Genomic DNA, 22,883 nt, shown 5'->3' with positions numbered 1-22,883 from the left:
CTGGTTGTCAGCACATGGATAGGTTGTAGCATACTAAAAATAGATGTTCCTAGAGTGACAAGGTATACCATAATGGAGATCACATGAAGGGGTTATGGTATTTCTCATGATTAACAGAGTAACATTTATACTAACAATAGAGATTCCTAGAGTGACAAGATATAATCTGGTTGTCAGCACATGGATAGGTTGTAGCATACTAAAAATAGATGTTCCTAGAGTGACAAGGTATACCATAATGGAGATCACATGAAGGGGTTGTGGTATTTCTCATGATTAACAGAGTAACATTTAAACTAACAATAGAGATTTCTAGAGTGACAAGGATACAATAATGGAGATCACATGTAATGGTATTTCTAATGAAATCATAGAAACATTTATAGTAACAATAGTGATTCCTAGAGTGACAAGGTACACCATATTGGAGATCACATGTAGGGGTTGTGGTTTTTTTTTATAAATATCAGAGTAACATTGATACTTACAATAGAAATTCCTAGAGTGACAAGGTATACTATGGTAGTAAGCACATGGATAGGTTATAGTATTTGTAATGCATATCAAAGTAACATATAAACTAACAATAGAGATTCATAGTGATAAGGTTAACCATAATGGAGATCACATGTAGGGGTTGTGGTTTTTTTTATGAATATCAGAGTAACATTGATACTTACAATAGAGTTTTCTAGAGTGACAAGAAATAGTCTTGAAGTAAGCACATGGCTGGATTGTGGTATTTCTCATTATTAACAGATAAAAATGTATACTGACTATAGAGATTCATAGAAGGATAAGGTATAACATAATGGAGATCACATGTGGAAGTTGTGAAATTTCACATAACATTTTACAGTGCGTTCGAAGGTGCTTTGACTTTTGTGTCAGAACCTAAATTGGGACATAGTGCATTTCATTACCCTAGGTTAGGTAACTTCATTTCACTTCTTAATAAAATCTAAAATGCAGCCGTTTTTGAGAAAATTAGATTTGAAAATTTCAAGTTCAATTTTCACCCACTAGGAGTTACCGCATGATCATGACAAGAAAAGCAAAGATTATTTTTATAAAATTTTGAACAAGTTTGCTTTTATAAAGTTCGTCATAAAACCACTCCTGAATGAGTTGATTCAGGGCCATTTTTATCAGTTGCTTTGCTAAGGTCACGGAAATTCAGCCTGAAATAAATCATATATAGAGAGGTTTTATGACAGACTTTATAAAAGCAAAGTTGTTCAAAATTTTAAATAAAAAATCTTTGCTTTTCTTGTCATGATTATGCGGTAACTCCTAGTGGGTGAAAATTGAACTTGAAATTTTCAAATCTAATTTTCTCAAAAACAGCTGCATTTTTGATTTTATTGAAAAGTGAAATGAAGTTACCTAACCTAGGGTAATAAAATGCACTATGTCCCAATTTAGGTTTTGACACAAAAGTCAAAGCACCTTTATACGCACTGTGATTTAAATTCTTCTTTTAAATCAATCTAGATAATAAAATCTACTTGTAAAACAAAGAGGAAAACGTTTCAATTTTTTAAACTTTATTGTTATTAAATAAACTTCATAAAGATTTTTTTTTAAAATCATAAACACAAATCTTTCATGTTTCCATATGTTGTAAGGAATTGAAACAAAATGAAAATCATTTTTCAAGATTTTATGAGACACTTTGTTAAGCTTCCACTTAAATCTAATTTTCTGTCAATGTTCTCTTCCTCCGTGATGATAGACAGAACAAAACAAGAAACCTTTTGGTCAAGTTTGATTAGGTAGTTGCCAACACAGGGATAAAAATGTTCACAGGATAGAATCAAATAATAGTTATTTCTCGCATCGTATTATAAACGGCTTTCCGCGGATATAGAAAGTACAATTATAAGATCAAAACCAGTTTTTTTAGCCCCGAGGTGCCGAAGGCACCGGCTAAATAAACTGGTTTTAATTTTATGATTGTACATTTCTATATTCGTAGAAAGCTGGATATAATACGATGCTAGACATAATTTTTTCGTATGGATGGGAACCGGTTCCAATCCACCGGATTCGAATGAATACGAGAAAAAGTATTAAAATACAACATAGGATAGTCAGCAGAGGAATCTTAAGGCACAAGACAATGATCAATAAATAATGAACAAAATTGCTACTTTGAAGATTAAAAATCTTTAGTGGAATACGTTAGACAATGCTGGTCTGTTCCTTCCAATCAACTCGGCGTCTCGGGGTATTAAATTCAGGATTTTTAGTTTAATATTTTGTGAAAATTGTTTGCAATTCTCTGTTATACATACTTCTTTAGTATTACTGAGATCCGGTTATAATACAACAGATATTAATCGGTTTCAAAGCAATACTGTAAAACCCTTTATAATTTACAGACATGTATAAATTAACTAATCCTACAAAAAAAGTCGACTAAAGTAAGTCACAGAGCAACTGCTTTACGAAAACACAAGAAAAATAAGTATTATATGTGTTTGGAAAAGTTGGTGTTTATGTGGTATCCGCCTCGGTTAAATGGCAGATACCCAAGTTCAAATGATTACGGCAGTGCGAACAGACGTGGACACATATATTATAGAGAAGCTGCGCTTCTCTAGCAATCACTAAATAACAAACAGAGTCTATTCAGATGTTACTTTATTCAGGGTCTAAGGTTTACTAAAGTTATATACAACAAATAATAAATACACAGATTGGAATAAATAATCCTAACGCAAAATCAATATAAATACATATACAATAATCAGATTGGGCAATAATGATCCCCCATCCCTGGAAAGGGTGGGGGAACCAAACAATACAGCTTAACCATAATAAGGCTGTCAAAATCTATCATTAATTTTAAAGCATAGGGAGGGGTCAGGCTGACCCCTTCCCCGGTACTCGGGGGAGGGCCCTCGGCCCTTCTCCGAACCAAGGTCAGGGTTGCCACAGAACATGGCTCAAGGTTGCCGAATACCACATTTATATTCTTTTGCAGATTTATGAAACAGCATAAAAAAACATCAAGTGTAAGTTTTTTTTTATCTGTAGCTTAAGACTTTCATGTTCTCCGTTTAAAGTTTGTACAATCCAGTCGAACTTTAATAAAAGCTCCAACAGTTTTTAAGCTAAGTTTTTTTTATAATTTTTATTTTGGATAAAAATGCAATTTGCAGTCCAATTTTCCCTTCCTTCCTGAAATTTTGACTCATATGTCTTTATTTATCATTTGTTATTACGGCCAAGTTAAGTTAGGACATTTTTTATGGCAAAAATAAATTTGTAATTTGAAAAGTGAGATAGTTCTGAAAACTTTTATGAATGGTTGATTAAAAAGGCTCAAAATTTATTTCATATTACAAGAAACATTTTGCTTTTCTTCAGCTGGAAAATGTGTTTGATATAAAAATAATTAAATGCTTTTCTTAAAGCGAAGTTTTTCTATAAAATAATATTTATATAGAGCTGATTTTTCAAACTGCTTGTTGCAATAGAGACCCTTTAAGTAACCACAATAATTAATATTTCACGCCTTTAATTAAATTAACATTTGAGATAAATGTAAACAATTTTCGAAACTACCTTATTCTGAGCATCAGGAAATACTATTTACAGAGTAGCTGAGGGTTGATATAATACCTTAAATCACCACAGAACCCCCCCCCCCCCAAAAAAAAAAAATATAAAAACTATTTAAGTAATTTGTTTTTTCGTAATTAAATTTTTTATATTTATTGTTCCTACCTAATATACAGCACCCGTGAAGAGAAGCTCTAAAATCAGACGGTGTAGTTTTAAAAATTTGTTGCAAATTGCACAAATATTATAGAAAAAAAAGTTTAAAACCAGCATGATTGAAATGGACTTATAGTCCTTTAATAACGATTATAGAGTTGCTACGTTTTCTAAATTGGACCTAACTCTTACAGGAATCATACAGCATAGTTTAAAAAGGGCAGGGCAATACAGAGATATCGTAATTAACATTAAGAGTTATCCCTTACATCCCGACCATAATTATAAAAAAACTTCGCTTTCATAAAAAATCATTGGTAACAAATACTTAAATCTAAAGCTTAAAGTTGGGTGTTTGTGATGGTCCACTTGGAGAATGTGGAAACTTGCCTGAGCATCTGGGAGGAAATTAAAAGTTGTGAGACAGATCTGTTTATTTTAGAGAAGATGAAATAAAGTTGCTGAAAGTAAACATTGATATAATACCAGGCCATGCTCTATACTACAAAATCTCCTTCTTGTTAAATACTTACTTAAAATGTCATATTTATGCGGAACTTAGACAAAGTAGTCTCGGACAAAGTAGCCTCTAGAACAAAGTAGCCTCGAGAAAATATATAGGTGGTTTAGAAGTTCGTGGATTTTACTAAATTTGGTTGGTAGATTTTTACAACTTTTAATATTGTTTTTACAATTTTAAATATTGTTTTTGGGTATTGTGTAAAACGTCTTGCTAGCACGCTATGCTCGACATTACATATAATGTGGAGTCAAATATTTAAACCTAAGCTGTGATTATGATATTATGTTTTTTAAACAGACTTACAAATCGTAAAAAATAAAACTCTACTTATCATGTAATATGTATAAACATTCTATTAAAGTTGGCAAGACTAAAACAAGGCATCCTAATTCAAAATTTAATTTCAGCGTTGTAAAATCTTTAAACTGGCTTTTAAGGAAAAGTTCTGTAAACTGAGCTGGTAATAAATGCATCAAATTAAAGCTTTAATCTCTTTAATTTAGTTGAATTACAACCCTAATCAAACTCTAGGCTCGCCAACCGCAGCCGCAGTCTTATTGGTGATTTTTAACAAATCATTTTGGTTATTTTAAAAAAAATACAACTTGTTTCTGGCCCCTGAGGAGGTCCTTGCCATAATTGGTTCTATACCTTCTCGTCTCTTCTATTTTTTACGTGAACTAACCTTACCTACAATGAGCATTTATCAAGTATACATTTAAAAATTTCGTCCAAATGCAAATGCCGATCTACAGTTATTTAAGGGCATATGCATTCAAAATATTTAATCTTTTAATTGCAGTATTTTTTAAGAATAATATCCATTTGTATTCAAGCCGTCCTTAAAAGAAATGTGCGGCTACCTAGCCTTAATCTAAATGTTTGAATGAAACATACACTCGTCGTGTCAAATTCTACCAAAGCTATGAGCATGGATGTTTAACTGAAGAAAGCCATTTTTTTAGGTAATTATGTAGAAAAAAAACACATTTTGTATCATCAACGATTATTTAGATTTAAAAACAGTTTTAATTCTTTTTGAATATCCTAAATAGCAAAACTGTCTTGATTATGAAACATTGCAGTAATTAAAATAATGTATGGACACTTTCTAAATAATTGTATAGAATTTAAATTGAATCCTGCTAATTGGGTCAAATTTAAAAGCCTGAACCATAATGGTACAGCCGCTGTTCATTTTAAATATCAAAGCACTTTAAATGTATGAATTTTTAGTTAGGTAAGTTTTATCAATACGCAACATAATACTATCATTTTTAGAGTTAGATTTTTTTGTGTAAATTTTGAACTTCTAAGGAATTTTACTAATACAATAGTAAATTCTTGAATAAATCTATTAAAATAAGAACGGACATTCATGAATTTCTTTAGAATGTAGACTAATTTTTTGGTTTATTACCTAAATTCCACCAAGAACATACTTTATATTCTATTAAATATCTGGTATAATATAATATATCTTTACCTACACCCTGTATATACTTTATATTCTATTAAATATCTGGTATAATATAATATATCTTTACCCACACCCTGTATATACTGTATCAGTGTATATTCTATTAAATTAAATATCTGGTATAATATAATATATCTTTACCCACACCCTGTATATGCTTTATATTTCTGGTATAATATTATATATCTTTACCCACACCCTGTATAAACTGTATATTCTATTAAATTAAATATCTGGTATAATATAATATATCTTTACCCACACCCTGTATATGCTTTATATTCTATTAAATATCTGGTATAATATTATATATCTTTACCCACACCCTGTATATACTGTATATTCTATTAAATTAAATATCTGGTATATTATAATATATCTTTACCCACACCCTGTATATACTTTATATTCTATTAAATATCTGGTATAATATAATATATCTTTACCTACACCCTGTATATACTTTATATTCTATTAAATATCTGGTATAATATAATATATCTTTACCCACACCCTTTATATACTTTATATTCTATTAAATATCTGGTATAATATAATATATCTTTACCTACACCCTGTATATACTTTATATTCTATTAAATATCTGGTATAATATAATATATCTTTACCTACACCCTGTATATACTTTATATTCTATTAGATATCTGGTATAATATAATATATCTTTACCTACACCCTTTATATACTTTATATTCCATTAAATATCTGGTATAATTTAATATATCTTTACCTACACCCTGTATATACTTTATATTCTATTAAATATCTGGTATAATATAATCTATCTTTGCGTACACCCTGTATATACTTTATATTCTATTAAATATCTGGTATAATATAATATATCATTACCTACACCCTGTATATACTTTATATTCTATTAAATATCTGGTATAATATAATATATCTTTACCCACACCCTTTATATACTTTATATTCTATTAAATATCTGGTATAATATAATATATCTTTACCTACACCCTGTATATACTTTATATTCTATTAAATATCTGGTATAATATAATATATCTTTACCTACACCCTGTATATACTTTATATTCTATTAGATATCTGGTATAATATAATATATCTTTACCTACACCCTTTATATACTTTATATTCTATTAAATATCTGGTATAATTTAATATATCTTTACCTACACCCTGTATATACTTTATATTCTATTAAATATCTGGTATAATATAATCTATCTTTGCGTACACCCTGTATATACTTTATATTCTATTAAATATCTGGTATAATATAATATATCATTACCTACACCCTGTATATACTTTATAGTCTATTAAATATCTGGTATAATATAATATATCATTACCTACACCCTGTATATACTTTATATTCTATTAAATATCTGGTATAGTATAATATATCTTTACCTACACCCTGTATATACTTTATATTCTATCAAATTAAATATCTGGTATAATATAATATATCTTTACCCACACCCTGTATATGCTTTATATTCTATTAAATATCGGATAGTATAATCTATCTTTGGTTGGACCAATTTCTTGTGATGGTAAGTTGGATGAAAGTTTAGAGACGGCCAACTTTCAGGCTGACTATATATAAGTGTGTTTGTTCGGGTGTTTGTATTTTAATGTGTGTGTTGTGTAGGCGTGTGTGTGTTTGGTTGTGTTTGTGTGTGTGTGTGTAGGTGTATGAATTTATTTATTTACAGTGTGGTCAGTTGATGGCTCCCAAAGGGTCAACGTGTTTTGTTTACAACAATAGAGGTATACAATAAAAATGCTTTAAAATCATACAAAAAACAATTTGTTAAAAGATTTAAAAATTAGCATGTTTTAAGCAGACAAACGGGCTTTCTGGTAGCGATTATTGAGTATCTACCTGTTATAGGAATCACCAAGCAAAGTTTGAAAGTGAAGAATAATTCTAACATGGCAAATTACGGACCGACTCTTATCATAGAAATAAAGTTTAAAATACTCCTCAGCATAAGTTTTACTTTTTTTTGTCAGTCACCCTGTGTGTAAAGGTTCTAGCAGGTGTTGTAGTTTTAAACCAGGATGCTTAGAATAATAATCTATATCCATCAATATTTACAACAAGCCATAACATTCATTCATTTTTTACAGTTTTAAGCGGATTTTTTTTAACGAAATGGACATAATAAGCATTTTCCATTTAAAACATTTTTTAACAAGTTATTTTTTTAGATTCCTAACAATAATTATTAAAAGCACTATATTAAATCTATATTCTTTAGATTTTCGTTTGTTCTAATATTTGATTTGTGAAGCTTCGCTCTAATTGTCATTTGATGTAGGAATAGTTATTGATCATATCGTATTACAGACAGCTTTCCGCGGACAGAAAAATGAAAAATTATAAGATTAAAACCAGTTAGTTAGCTAACAAAACATATGATTTTATATTAATATCCGTGGAATATTGTATGTAATACGATGTTAAACATGATTTTTCAGTATGGTTGATTACCGGTTCTAATCCAGCGAATATTAATCGGTTTTGAAGCCATAATAGAAAGGATTTTTCTGTCCAATTTTCTCTAATCGTTTCTTTAAAATCAAGTACAAAGTTCAAAGAGGAAAAATGAAAAGCTTATAAGGAGTGAGAGAGCTACCATGGTAAATAAATTATTTTACTTCTCAAACTTCCTTCGAAGTGTATCTATATGCTGTGAAGAGTATAAAAATCCCACCTAAAGTAGAATTGGGGGGGGGGGGAGGGGGGATTAGAAAAATCCATTAACTAATCCCTGGAACCCTGAGAGGCTTACATAAAACTCACTGTTACATACTTTCAACTTTGATATTTGTACATTTGCATGTCATCATAATTAGTACAGAATTATTTCTTAATACTTGACCACCTTTTCTTATCTCTAGCTCCCCCCCTCTTCCCCACTACCTCTACTTCATTGATACATCTGATTAGTAAATGCAGTGCTAAAATTGTAAAATACTTGTGGCTTCGCCTCTGCCTCTGGTTAATAAAACTATATTGGTTGTCTTATCATTAGAGTAAAACACTAGAGGGAGAAAGGGTTAAATAACTGTATCTCCCCATCGCAACCGCCTTGTGCAACCTCTCTATTGGGTCATTGAACATCAACCAATGGTATCGCTTATATTACACAGCCAAGTAGGAGAAAACATTTCGAAAGAGGTCTTTGAAAAATGAAGGGAGGTAGTTGTCCTTATATACATCTATACTATAGATCTGTTGTCTTAACTTGGAGAGGGTTTGCATTCTACAAAGAGCTTAAAACCTTTATATGATAATGTAAAACTTTCCAACAGTCGTTTGCGAGATCTTAGTGGACATTCATACAGATAGATGGACATATATACGGATTGACAGATAGATAGATAGACAGATTGACAGAGAGCCAGTTAGACAAACTGTTACTAAACTTAAAGTTTTAGCGGTTTCAATTAGTTTTTCCCTAAAAGCATAAAGATTTTATTTAATATCTAAGTTTAGATTTATTGTAAGCTGTTTTTAGCTTTAAAAACTTAGGACACAAAAATTAATTGTTAAAAAACTATATTTTATTTCTAATTTTGATTGAAGCCTAATCTTATTATCAATGTTTCATCATTTCTTTTTAATTTGCTTAAACATTTATAATCTCTATGGATAAAGGAATAGGTTTATAGAATTTTTATATGTTTGTATTTTATTAATTTAAAGGTTCTTTATAATTATTAATTATTTGTCACTTCATCATCCTATCCTATACTATAAGTAAGTAGTAATATAAGTTAGGTGTTTATTTGTCTGTAGCGAAAGATCTTTCTAATCGCTTAACCGATACATTTCTCTATTTCCGTGTAGCTTCTCAAAGGTCCTTGGAAGGTTTATAGCTATTTTTGGGGAGAGTTACATCACCCTTCCTCCAAAAAAATCCCCCCTAATTTATTTTTAACTTTTGTTTTTGAAACTAAAAGAAAAAATGGGGATGGTGGTCGAATTCAAACCCCCATCACCTCAAGTGCCCCTAGAAGCCTCTAGGGGCGTAACCGCTAGTACTTTTTAAAGTAAAGGTTTTATATCATCTATGTAAATTTGTCCATTTTTGTAAATTATTAAAGCAATTGTATTTTTTACATTTATCTAATACCTTTCTGAAAATGCAAGAATTTTTGTTGTTGTATTACCTAATTAATATATTAGGGCCCCTTAATCCCGACTATTTCATACAAGTAACCCTTTAATTGTACGACTCTGGTCTGGAAGTACTAAATGTGCTTGGCAATGAGTTGCGCCTGTTTAGGCTTTTGATATTTTTTCTTATGACCCGGTTTGGACCGGGATTCGAACTTATCAATTTGGTGACACTAAGCGGATGTGCTTATGGAAAGCTAAATACAATTAAGCAATCAAATTTAAAAAAAAATATATTTTTCTTTTTTCTCTGACGATCAATATGAAAATCATACACACACACTCACACACGCACGCACACACACACACATACACACACACATACACACATACATTGATATCTCTGATAAGGTTTATATGAAGTTGTGTGAAAATACTTGAAAGTTTTATATCATATTCGTTTAAACTTAATAAAGTCTTCAAGTGTATTTATGATAATTTTATAATTATTGTGTTTGATTTTATGCATGTATACTAAGTAAAGTTGTTCAAGTTTTTTTTGAAAGAAAATTTGTAGAAAAGATAAGTATATTGTTTCTTTGAATGTTTAAAATTGTAACAATAAGTATTTTAAGAAGTTTAATTATAAAGGCCAATCATGTATCAATATATGCTTTACATGGCTTTCTATTATTATTTTTGAGGTGTCCCAAATGGCTGCGATTTCAAATTTTATGAGACAACTAAAGGAATATGAAAAAAGTGACATATAGACTAGATATACAGACAGTTGGACATTTCTAACTTAAGAGAAGCGTTGCTTCTACAGATAATTAGACCATATATTTATCTTTAATTTCTAAATTCATTACTACCTATTGTAGCTCTCTCTCTCTCTCTCTCTTTGGCTTTTTGAGCCCATTATCCAGAAAGTACGGGGAAAATAGTCTGTTTATTACACTAATCTTCAGAATTTTATAATAACGTTTTCTCATTCGTTGCTTGATAACTTGGTGACTTTTATTGAATTTTAATAGGTTGATTTCTAAAGTTAAGTGTCTCTCCGAACGTTTCAACCACTAATTGTAATCAACAGAAGTGGTAATTTTGTGTATCATCATTGGGGATATAAATTTATTTATCGGCCATTGTCTTGTCACTTTGGAACCCTGCCCTTTAACCAATTACTAATTTTAGTTTGAATACAATTTTATATATGAAATTTCAATTCATTCAAGAGAGTAAAATTAAAAAGGAAACTGCTTAACCTAAAAATAGTTAACATTGTAATATTTTTAGTAGCAACAGAAATCTTAAGGGATAAGACAATGAACGATAAATGGTTGAATAACCTCAATTGCGAGGATTAAAATTACCTATTATGTAAATTACAATATATTTTGGAAAAAGTCCCCAAAGTTTTTAAGTCACCTAATGAGACTTGATTATAAAAACAGTATTAGAAAAGTTTTGAGACCAGTGTCCCCTCCCTCCAGGGACGTCCAAGAAGGGGGAGGTAAAAGTGGTGTCTATCCCCCCAATTTTATTAAGGTGTGAGTAATATTTAATAATTTTACTTCACAGTAACTACTCTATTATTGTGGCATAAACCATTTATCATAATTCTATAATTTTTATTGGCGACTCTAAAGTTAGGGTATGTCCGTCCGTATGTCACAATGCAAAAGTACATTATCTCTTTTTGCAGTGTTTTAAAACTCTACTTTATTTTTTAAACTCTACCAACTTTATTTTTGACTCAAGCTATTTTTAAGTTTTAACTTGCAATGCTGCGCTACTTATTATCATAGTTGTTCTTGTTTGTCATTTATCCAATTCTTGTTCATTTGCAGATTATATGATATTATCATTACAGCCAGATATACCCAACTATCCTGTTATATTTGGATTAGTGTCGCCCAAACCCAAGAAAAGTAAACAATTTTTTTTTACAGCGGGGCTTAGTAGCCGCCATTCAATTTAAAGTTAGTGCTGTCTAGCCGTCTTTCTCGCATATGTAGAAACTCAGTAAAACAATTGCTGATTATTAAAACTATGGCGGGCAGCTCAGTTTACAGCTTGCAGCATATTTCACGAATTTTTAAAAGTCTGAATTAGAATCATTTTTTCTCCATTTTGTCTTAAATTATTAAAAGATAATAAAGAATTTATGGAGCATAAAAAAGAATAAATTAGCGAGTTGTGTCGTATTTCCACCGTAGCTTTTGATAGGTTATTTTAGGTAAGATTTGGTTAATGATTGTCCCGCTAGGTTAGAGCCCCTCGCCGGGGCAAGAAATATGACGAATGCTACTTTATTTTCTTTCCATGGTCCGGATTTATTTTAAAATTACATAGCATTTTATTGTGTCCAGGTATGGCCTCCTACCACGTGGCAGAGCTACCTCCAGATGTCCTCTCAACAAGCATATTAGCATCCACCATGGAGCAGGTAAAAGTTTATAACTTTAGACACAATGACTTATTCTTTATTGCACTTGTACACTCATTTTGCAGAACGCTGTTTTCTTTAGAATTTTGTGCTTTCTAATAAAGCTTACTTTCAAAATGTAAAACAGTGTATAAACTTTTTTTTAGAGAAAACTGATAATCTTAGACCCTTTGATTGGTTGGTACTTACTATAAATGTCCAATCTTTTCAACCATTATATCAGGCCGTTTTCGTTATCTTATTAAATTATAGCATTACAGACAATTGTATTTATCTGTTTGAAATTGATAAAGTATTATAATTGTAAATGTAAGAGTTTTACAATTCTTAAACTTTTACTGCTATACATATATAACTTTTAAGTATTACAAAATATAGAGGAAGAGTCTTGTAGTTTATATAAACTTCATTAATATGTCACATATTTAAAAACTCATTAATCCGCAATCGAGGAATTATAATACTAGAGGGGGTTGAGTCGACCCTTTGCTTTTCATTTTAGTTTAGAAAAAAATTGTTGGGGGTTTGGGGAATTCATGTAAAAAGTCAGCATTGAATAATGTTTTGATTAGTAAAAGTATATTGTCCAAAAATTGTGTCCCTCGTATATCAACATTCATTCATGTTACAGCTTCCGTTAAAAGCTACAAAATATAAACAAAAATCTTTGTCTACATGACATTTGGACGGATTTTTTAGTCTGATTGGTCCTCTAAGTTAATAGATCTATTCAATATACATTTTTGAACTCTGATCAATAGCTAAAAGTTTAAAAACTGATCTGCAGCCTCTAATAACTGATTCTATGTCATATCTAAACTAACAAAACTTTGCTAAAATATTTGATATAAACTTTTTGAGGTGAATTATTTTGTTGTGTAATATTGGTGTTTTCCGTTAAAGTGCTCAGCTGTAACATAACCCCTCTCCCCTTTTAAAATGAATTAAAAATGAAGTTGGAGGCAGGGAGTAAGGGAGGGGACAATGGATCGAATATTCAATTTTTATGAGTCTCAAACTTTGGGTACTGGCTTAAAGGGAATGTGCACGAATACAGCAGATTCTGACTGACTTTGGGTACTTGCGCATCAATGCCCCGCTAACAGCTGTGCTAGTTTTGAATATGCAGACAGAAAAAATTGTTATTAGTGGCTGGTTTTAACAAATATTTTTTCCCAAGAAAATGTCATTTCATGTATAGAAACTCCACTGTGATATTTATGTATTAAATAATCTTAGAACCGCTTGAATTTAGGGGTCAGTTATAAATATATGAGAAGGGTTGAGGTAGTTCTAAACAAGATTTTTCTAGTGATTAATTACAGAATGTTTACTACATTGTGATGTGTTGATAATTTAATTTTCAAGTAAATGATTTTTTTCTTAGAACTAATTTTGTTCTAAATTAGGTTACCATGATCCCTTTACAATTTTGGTAAAATTTTCTTGATAAATCTGGTTTTCATTGCTTTTCAGCGAACCCTCTTAAATTGAATTAATTGCCCATTGACCCCTCCCTTACTCCCTGAGTTGGAGGGGTTAGTTTTTTCCCTTATAATAAACCTCTGCAGTGCATTGTCCTCCAGTACCTTAACCCTGTACCTAATATAACCTAACTTAAGTAAAACACTAACATAATATAAACAAGTGTGCTTGTTGGAGTGGGGGTAGAGTGCTCAACTGACCACATTGTGGAAAACCACCTTGATCTTCAACTTCAAAGTACAGAGCATCATTTTTTCTCTTTTAATTTGCAATCTATTGATGGTTTATGATTCGAATTTGTAATTAGGTGGCGCAACAATAACAAGCAAGTAACTATTTTGAAAACAAATAATGATTTGCTATAATTTTAGTGGGCGATAAAACAGTAAATGATCAATTGGTGTAATCCCCCAATTGTGATAAACAATATCGACCATTAAAGACAACATTGTAATCTTAACAACCAACACTGGATTGCAACTGCGAACTTTACAAAGTCCCTAGCCCTGGCTTACAATATGCGTTAACTTTTCTGAAGCCTGGTCTTTGCATGGATCAAACCTAACCAAACTGACAAAATGAACAATAACTAATCTAAAACTTATGATTCTATTCTGATGGCTATTTTGTGAAAAAACACTTTGATTTTAAACTCACCAACAAATAAAAGCTTGATGAATAGCAACACCGATAATCTTCAGGGAGGGAGGGAGGGTACTTTTACTGTGAATTATATTGGTACCCAATGTTTTATAAACACCTTCTCTCATTCTATGAATTTTGGGTCCAAGTTTTCGAACAATAATTTCAATAAACAGTATGAAAATTTTATTTATCATAATTGTAAATGTACATAAATTCATTGTCCATTGTCTTATCTGTGATTGGATCACAAATTTAGGAATCCAAGACAACTGAAAGTATCTTAGAAGCCATGTCAAGTTTCTCAAGTAACTTCTCTACAACAAGTTTTGTTCAACAGAATGATGAAAATAAGTTTTGCAGGTGATCTTTATCTACTTCATCTCCATGAGTTATAACTATATTTCATATTTAATGGCCACTATACTGTATCTAAAATTCTGCAGTTGCCATTAACTTTATACTCTGCCTTTATTTAACTTTTATTTTGTTTCTCTCTGTTGTATCTGTATTTGTGGTTACCTCCACTATAAACTTTGAAATACTCGCTGTTTTACGTACATCTTAGTTGTTGCCTACACTGTAAAGTCCTCCTATCATTTCTACTACATCATAATTTTCTCTGGTTTATCCTAATATCTGTAGTTGTCCTGGCTCTTTAAACACATGCTTCTCTCTGCTGTAGCTACACTTAAGCTTTTGCCCTCACCGCTTGAGAGAAATAATACTAACTGAGAAAAGTTAGCGACCTCTTAAATGTTAAATCTTTGTGTTTTGTTTTGATCTTCTTAAATAGTTTAACAAGCATAAAAAATGTGAACAGCAAAGCGCAACAAATCATTTTTGGCTTCACTTTTTTACCTCCTAAAATTAGTTTCTCGGCTGCTGACAGAATGCTGATTTTTTGAAGAAATCCCTTACCAGAAAGCATCTAATAGTCTGGCAATAAAGAAAACATTTTTGTTTTAATACCTGATTAATAGATCTAAGGACCAACTATTTTATTGTTTCACCTTTATCTGGAAGTCCAATATGGCCTGTTTTGTGCAAAGACATTTTCCTATAACCTTAATTTTTTTTTTTATTTTTGATGTTGTGTATCTGATTTAGCAGCAGTAGGTACAAATTTAGGACAAAAAGTCGAACCCATTACTTCCCTGACGACGAGCAGATACGCCACGTGTTTTTCTACAGTCACTGAATAAAAATGATAGTATAAAAAGTTGAATGCTTGATAAAAAGGCAACTAAACCATTTATATTAACCCAGAAAAGTTTTTTAATCAGACAAAATTATCTCTCTACTGTGTACAGAGTAAACATATAACATACAAGGATGTCAACGTCCATATGCAGCAAACCATGAAAAATTATAGAGGGAAATTCTGGAAAAATTATTAAAAAGTACATGTTAGGGAAAAAACCACGAAACCTTTCACATGTGTTTTAATATTTGAATTTTTGTAGTATGAATGACAGACCGACGGACCAAGTGAATTAGATACTTGATGCTTATTAGTATTGAGTATCTTCACAATAAATGAACTGTCTATTTTAAATAACAGCCGATTTCCCTCATAGCATTATGGACTGACGGATGAACGAATTGACAGATGGACAGACAAAGGAACTCAATTAAAGAGCAACTTTGCTTCTAACAATACTTATCTCAACACACAGACACACACACAAACACACACGTACACATACAAAGCAACATTGCTTATACAACTCTTACTACAGTAAGTCCAACTATTCATCCATTTGTAATAAAAATCTTTTAATGTTACTAATATACTTTAAATTTGATATATTTTGTGAAATCAAATTAAAATCTAATGTTCTATTTTAAGATTTAAAAACCTTTTTTGTTTTGTTGTAGTGGACCTCTTTGGGACTCCAAACTGACATGGTTTACAGAAGACCCTGACTTTACCATATGTTTTGAACTCACTGTTCTGACCTACATTCCTACTTTAGTACTGCTTTTAGGTAGACTTTAGTGCTGTGTTTAGGAGATTTTAGTGCTTTTTTAGGAAGACTTTAGAAATTCATTTAGGTAGACTTCAGCGCTTCTTTACTGTAGACTTAGATGGTTTTTTTTAGGTAGACTTTAGTGCTTCTTTTTGGTAGACTTTAGTGATTCTTTTAGGTAGACTTTAGTGCTTCTTTTAGATAGACTTTACTGATTCTTTTAGGTAGACTTTAGTGATTTTTTTAGGTAGACTTTAGTGCTTCTTTTGGTAGACTTTAGTGCTTCTTTTTGGTAGACTTTAGTGATTCTTTAAGGTAGACTTTAGTGCTTCTTTTAGGTAGACTTTATATAGTGATGCTTTTAGATAGACTTTAAATAGTGATTCTTTTAGGTAGACTTTATATACTGATTCTTTTAGGTAGACTTTATATAGTGATTCTTTTAGGTAGACTTTAGTGCTTCTTTTAGGTAGACTCTAATGCTTCTTTTGGGTAGACTTTAATGATTTTTTAGGTATACTTTAGTTCAATTTTTTGATAGACTTTAGTGGTTCTTTTAGGTAGACTTTAGTCCTTTTTTTAGATAGACTTTAGTGATTCTTTTAGGTAGGTAGACTTAAGTGCTTCTTTTAGGTAGACTTCAGTGCTTCTTTTAGGTAGACTTTAGTGCTTGATTTAGTCAGACTTTAGTGTTTCTTTTAGTAAGACTTTAGTGCTTTTTGATAGATAGATTTAAGTGCTTCTTTTAGGTAGACTTTATTGATAATTTTGGGTAGACTTTTGTGCTTCTTTTCAGTAAAGTCTACATAAAATACTAATAAATAATATACTAACATATTTTAGGATTGCCATTTCAAATCTACCAATCCTATAATTCCCGAAATCGGATGGTTCCTTGGGGATTTGTTAATGTTACAAAGGTATAAAAAACAGATAACAATTATCTAAACAGAATATTTTGTCTATAAATAGAACAGCTTTAAAATGGTTTAGATATTTTTGATGAATGATATATTTGTGCTTTATTCGAGGAAGCAAATTATACAACTCTAAATTTGTTGATATTTTACACTCAAATATAAAAAAAGACTATATTTAACGGTAATATCGTATTACTAAATAAATTTTCTGAATTTGTTTCGTCAATTATTCTATTTACTGTTCAATTCAATTAAGGTTAAAGTGTTTTTCCAAAAAGTAAATAAGGGAAGGAAGATTTTTTTTAACCTTTTGCCTTATTCCTGCAAGGAGCCCTATCTCTGCGGGGTTTATACCTGCAGTGTCGTAACCATGTGGAGCTACCTAGTATCCACTATAAACTAAATTTATCTGACCTAAAGTTTTAAACAAACAAACAAAAAACAATCCCCCTCCCTCCTATTTCAAAATTTATTTGACAAACAAAATAAAAACAAACCACCAAACACAAGATTTACTTTTATTCTTTATATCTCACTAACAACAGAAGAAGGTTATGTAAAAAGGTGTTTTGTAATATTTAAAATTTTATTTAGATCTTCTTGACTGGTGTCCTAATACTTATTTCTCTAGTGGAGATAGGAATATTGGTTCATGCTAAAAATCAGGGCAGAGATGTAAGTTTTAATTATTTTTCTTTGAAAAACCATGTCATAGCTAGAGACGTTAAAACTTGCTGCTATGTCAGGCAAATTATAAATCAGTGTAGGTGGAATTTCTTGCACCATAAACAGGCGAAACCCATTATAATTTAGCCGAAAAACTTTTCTGTTTGTTGTTAAATTAAATGGTTTGTTATCTTGTGGTGTTCTTCAAGGAGGGATTGGATATTTGACTTTAAATTATACTGATACTTAAAGTTTTATACAATATATGTATTAAGAGTTAAGACTCTAGGGGGCTAGGTGTCGCTTCGGGTACTAGGTCACTAGACATATCTCCACGCACCTTGAAACATACATACAATACTTATGATTGCGGTGTAAAGCGTCCATTCACCCATCAGACAACCAACTCTCTGAGATGCATGACTTTTGTCTGAGAAGTCCCAACTGTGCATGGTAGCGAGTTGCGCCTGTTTTGGGCCAAGGCATTCCCCTTACTCTAACTATTTACGTCGCGCATCTGACATAGTAGCAGTGGGAACCATTTTTAACGGCTTTAGTTATGACGCGGTGTCGGGCCGAAATTCGAACCTATCACCTTCCCGACGACGAGCGGATACGCTACGTGTTGAGCCACGGTCGCGGGTTGACTATATATGTATTAGTTTAGTTGGCTGAAAACTTTTAACACTTTAATAGAATCATGATTGGTTGGTTTAAAGTGGAAATGACCAAATCTTAATTTTGTTTATCATCATTGAGTATGCACTGTATATCAATTTATCTGCTATTGTCTTATCCTTTAAGGCATTGAAAAGGTTATTTAAACTAAGAAAAAATTTAAATTTTATGGTTTTACAAATGAACTAATGTAAATGTAAAATTTATCCTGGCTTTTCAAAAATAAAGGTTCTTTTTTTTGTGACTTTAACTGAAATAAATTTAGGTACCAAATGTGCTGCCTACAGCTGATGGGGCCAGGATATTTAACTATATTTTGGCCATTATTATTCTTGTTGTTTGTAAGGTGTGTATTTTCTTAAATAAATTATTTACATTTTGTAATATAGCCCATTTATTTATCTGTAAGAATGTCCATCTGTATATCTGGCTATATGTACAATGTCTATCTGTTTGTCTCTTTATGTTTGTCCTTCTGCATGTTTGTCAGTATGCAAAGTATGTCTGTCCTTTAATATGTCTGTCTATCTGCATGTGTGTCCGTCAGTATGTCTGTTTATCTGCATGTGTGTCTGTCTGTATGTATGCCTGTCTATCTATATGTATATCTGCCCATGAATATGTCTGTTCATCTGCATGTGTGTCGGTCAGTATGTGTGTCCATGTAAATGTCTGTCGATCCGCATGTTTGTCCGTCTGTATGCCTGTCCATCTATGTAGATGTCTGTCCGTCTGTATGCATGTCTATCTATATGTATATCTGCGGCTGCCCATCATTATGTCTGTCCATATACAGGGCGTTTAAAAAAAAACTGCGTTTTCCAAATTTGGGAAACAACCATTAGGAGTACAAAAAAATAATTATATGTCAATATTCTCTATAAAAATATGCATCAAAATTGTTACAGGTGTTTTTTAATATCTCTGAAAATAACGGCGCATTTTAAAGCATAAATAACTGATAAATCTTTTTGTATACTTAAGAAACATGACCTTTAAAATTGCTCATGTTCGTAAATCCTCACCCCTCATTTATTCCTATAATCCTTTAATTTGATTGACAGGTTAAGATATAAACTCATTATTTATCCATAATTTGTAATTTAATGCTTTAATAAAAAAATTCAAACTTCAAAAACTTTTTTGTCTTTAGAGATTTTTTTTTCAAATAAAAAGGAGTTTTTTTCTTTTTACTATAACCTACGTTATTAAAGAAGATTCTTTTACTGCAAATGCATCACAATCAAGAAATGTGAAAAAATGACAAATTGCAGTTTCTTAAAAATGCTTTTGTGAGGAGCTAAAAAGCATTTCACCTTTAAAACTCATTAAGGTACTTTTCTTATACCTTTTTCTAAATTAATATTGAAATTCTACGATTTTTTTATACATAATAGAAGAGTTATTTTAATTTTTCTTGCACAACATTTTTCACATAAAGCATTTTTGGAAACTATGTACTAGGGTGGGTCGATTTTGGACATTTTTTTTCTGAGGCCAAAGCGGGGATCTGCACTCAATTTATATAGATATAATACACCTTTGGATGATTTAAAATTTATCCAAAGTCTTAAAACCGCTGACGACCAGACATTCAATTGTAAAGCTATTTGTAAATGGGAGTCAAAAATTTATTGAATCAGAACTATGGCTTCATGGTGCTCCCTGGAAAGGCCTTGAGGAGCTGAGTCAGGAACTTTTGTCCGTTTCAAAAAATCTCGTTCATAGCCTGAGAAAATCTAAAAAACCTCTACAAATTGGACAATTCTCAATAAACCTTAAAAAATTGTGGTTTTTTAGTGATTTCTAAGGCTAGGAACGAGATATTTTGAAACGGACAAAAGTTCCTGATTCAGCTCCTCAAGGCCTTTCCAGGGAGCACCATGAAGGCATAGTTCTGATTCAAAAAATTTTTTGAATGTCGTCTTTGCATACTAATAAGTAACGAATTATATTTTTAAGTGGTCGTGTTCTAAAACTCAATTTTTTAAAATTCTTTTTCGGTCAGAAATGTTGTTAAGGTTAATTTTATCTGTTGCATATGTACCTATCATAGAGGCCGTATTTCTAGAGATAATGAAAAACACCTGTTATAAATTTGATGTACTTTTTTACAGAGAATAAGGACATATAATCGTTTTTTTCTGTATTCCTTCTGGTTGTGTCAGAAAAACGGAAAACGCAGTTTTTTCTGAAACACCGTGTATATATCTGTTCATCTGCATGTGTGTCTGTCTGTATTTCTGCCCTTTCATATTTCTGTACATATGAATGTGTGCGTCAGTATGTGTGTCCATGTAAATGTCTGTAGATCTGCATTTTTGTCTGTCTTTAAGTTTGTTCTTCTGTATGTTTGCCCATCCGCATTTTTGACCGTCTTCAGATTTATCCGTCTGTATGCCTGTCTATCTATATGTATATCAGCCCATCAATATGTCTGTCCATCTATATATCTGTTCATATGCATGTGTGTCTGTCTGCATGTTTGTCCGTTAGTATGTCTGCCCATCTAAATCTTTCGGTATGTATGTTTGTCCATCTAAATGCCTGTTCATGAGTATGCTTGTACGTCTGTATGTAAATTTGTCCGTCTGTATGAATTCCCAACTGTATATCTATTCATCCTGTTAATCATTCGTCAGGTAAAAATCTTCAATCATGCAAATGTCTAACTTGTTAAATTGTTCATGTGTAACATACTGAACAAACTTGTTCTTGTTTAGAAACGGGGCGAGGTGACTTCTGGACCTTTGTTCCTATTCTGGTTAGCTGCAGCAGTCTGTGGCGCTCCAACATTCAGGTAAAATCTAGTTCTTCATGTGAAAAATTTATTTAAGTGAAAAACTGATTTTTTATCCAATTCTAGCTTTAATTAAATTTTTAAAATATTCTGGTTTCTTTCAGCCTATGAAATGTATCTTCCTGATACCTATACCTATATTTACCTATCTATACCTATTAAATTAATGGATTAAGTTAGCTATTTGTCAACCTAACCATGATGTATATTTTATTAAATCTACTTTTGTGTTTCTTTAATTCTATTTAAAATTAAAACAAAAGGTTTACTTATCATGTTAGTTTTTTGTTTGTTGGTGATTTATTTATACCACCCAACCATAACAATAGTCTTAAATTCTTAAATTGGATATTTTCTTTTACGCCTTCTGAATAAGAGCCATACTCCCTATCATTAACCCCCCAGGATAATATAACACCCCTGTAGAAGTCTGTATAACACGGATCTTGGACAAAATAGCTTCAGACAAAGTAGCTTCGGACAAAGTAGCTTCGGACAAAGTAGCTTCAGGACAAAGTAGCTTCAGGACAAAGAAGCTTCAGGACATTTACTTAATAAAAGTAGCTTCCTAAGAAAAATAGTCTCCAATATGGCCGCAGCGCTCGGCCCCCTGGCCTGCCTAGCCGCGGGCGCTTGGCTCCCTAGCCTATAACCTAACCTAACCTATGTTAGCCTCAGAAAATTTAATTAAGAAAAATATCCTCAACTGATAATACATAGGTGGTTTAGAATTTCGAGGATTTTGCAAAAAGTGGTTGATAGATTTTTACAATTTTTAATATTGTTTTTACAAGTTTTAATAATTTACAATTTTTTGGTTAGGTTAGGTTAGGTTATAGGCTAGGGGGCCAAGCACCCGCGGCTAGGCAGGCTAGGGGGCCGAGCGCTGCCGCCATGAACTTTATTAGCAGTGGAGGCTACTTTCCTTAGGAGGCTACTTTGTCCTGAAGCTTCTTTGTTCTGAAGCTACTTTGTCCTGAAGCTACTTTGTCCGAAGCTAATTTGTCTGAAGCTACTTTGTCCAAGATCCGTATAACACCACTTTACACCTTTCTCTGGTGTGTCAAAGTTTTCACTCTGGTAAAACTCTGTGCACGCCACTGCCTCCATTTATCCTCAATATAAACTCTTATTAATAATTCAAAGAATCCATTTTGGTAAATAATGACAAGATATTGATATTGACCTGGGTTAGTTTACATTACAACCAAGAATATAAGTCCATAAGGTTTATAATAATCTTTTCTTAATCGTTACCTTAACAACTTTGGGAACTTTCATTGAACTTTGATTGGTTGGTTCATTAAGTTGAGTATCCAAACGTTTCAGCCACTAATTGTAATCTCCAGAAGTTGTAATTTTGTATATCATTATTAGGGATATATTAAATTTAT

At 31.5% G+C, this 22,883-nt stretch overlaps 1 protein-coding gene across 1 annotated transcript in view; it reads left to right on the top strand.

Annotated features, from left to right (window-relative positions):
• Positions 1–22,883, top strand: part of LOC145322617 (multidrug resistance-associated protein 1-like) — a 273,276-nt gene that overhangs the window by 207,769 nt on the left and 42,624 nt on the right. Inside the window, exons 2-9 of the mRNA XM_080164764.1 lie at positions 11,728–11,807; positions 12,249–12,325; positions 14,712–14,815; positions 16,334–16,443; positions 17,269–17,345; positions 17,940–18,020; positions 18,955–19,035; positions 21,413–21,489. Coding sequence (XP_080020890.1) covers positions 11,732–11,807; positions 12,249–12,325; positions 14,712–14,815; positions 16,334–16,443; positions 17,269–17,345; positions 17,940–18,020; positions 18,955–19,035; positions 21,413–21,489 — 683 coding nt within the window. The 5' untranslated portion in view covers positions 11,728–11,731. The remainder of the gene's footprint in view (positions 1–11,727; positions 11,808–12,248; positions 12,326–14,711; positions 14,816–16,333; positions 16,444–17,268; positions 17,346–17,939; positions 18,021–18,954; positions 19,036–21,412; positions 21,490–22,883) is intronic.

This window comes from Acartia tonsa, chromosome 6 (assembly GCF_053477335.1).
Source record: "Acartia tonsa isolate MP-2025a chromosome 6, ASM5347733v1, whole genome shotgun sequence".
In the NCBI taxonomy this organism is placed as follows: Eukaryota; Metazoa; Arthropoda; class Copepoda; order Calanoida; family Acartiidae; genus Acartia; species Acartia tonsa.
This window is presented reverse-complemented; position numbering and strand designations above follow the sequence as displayed.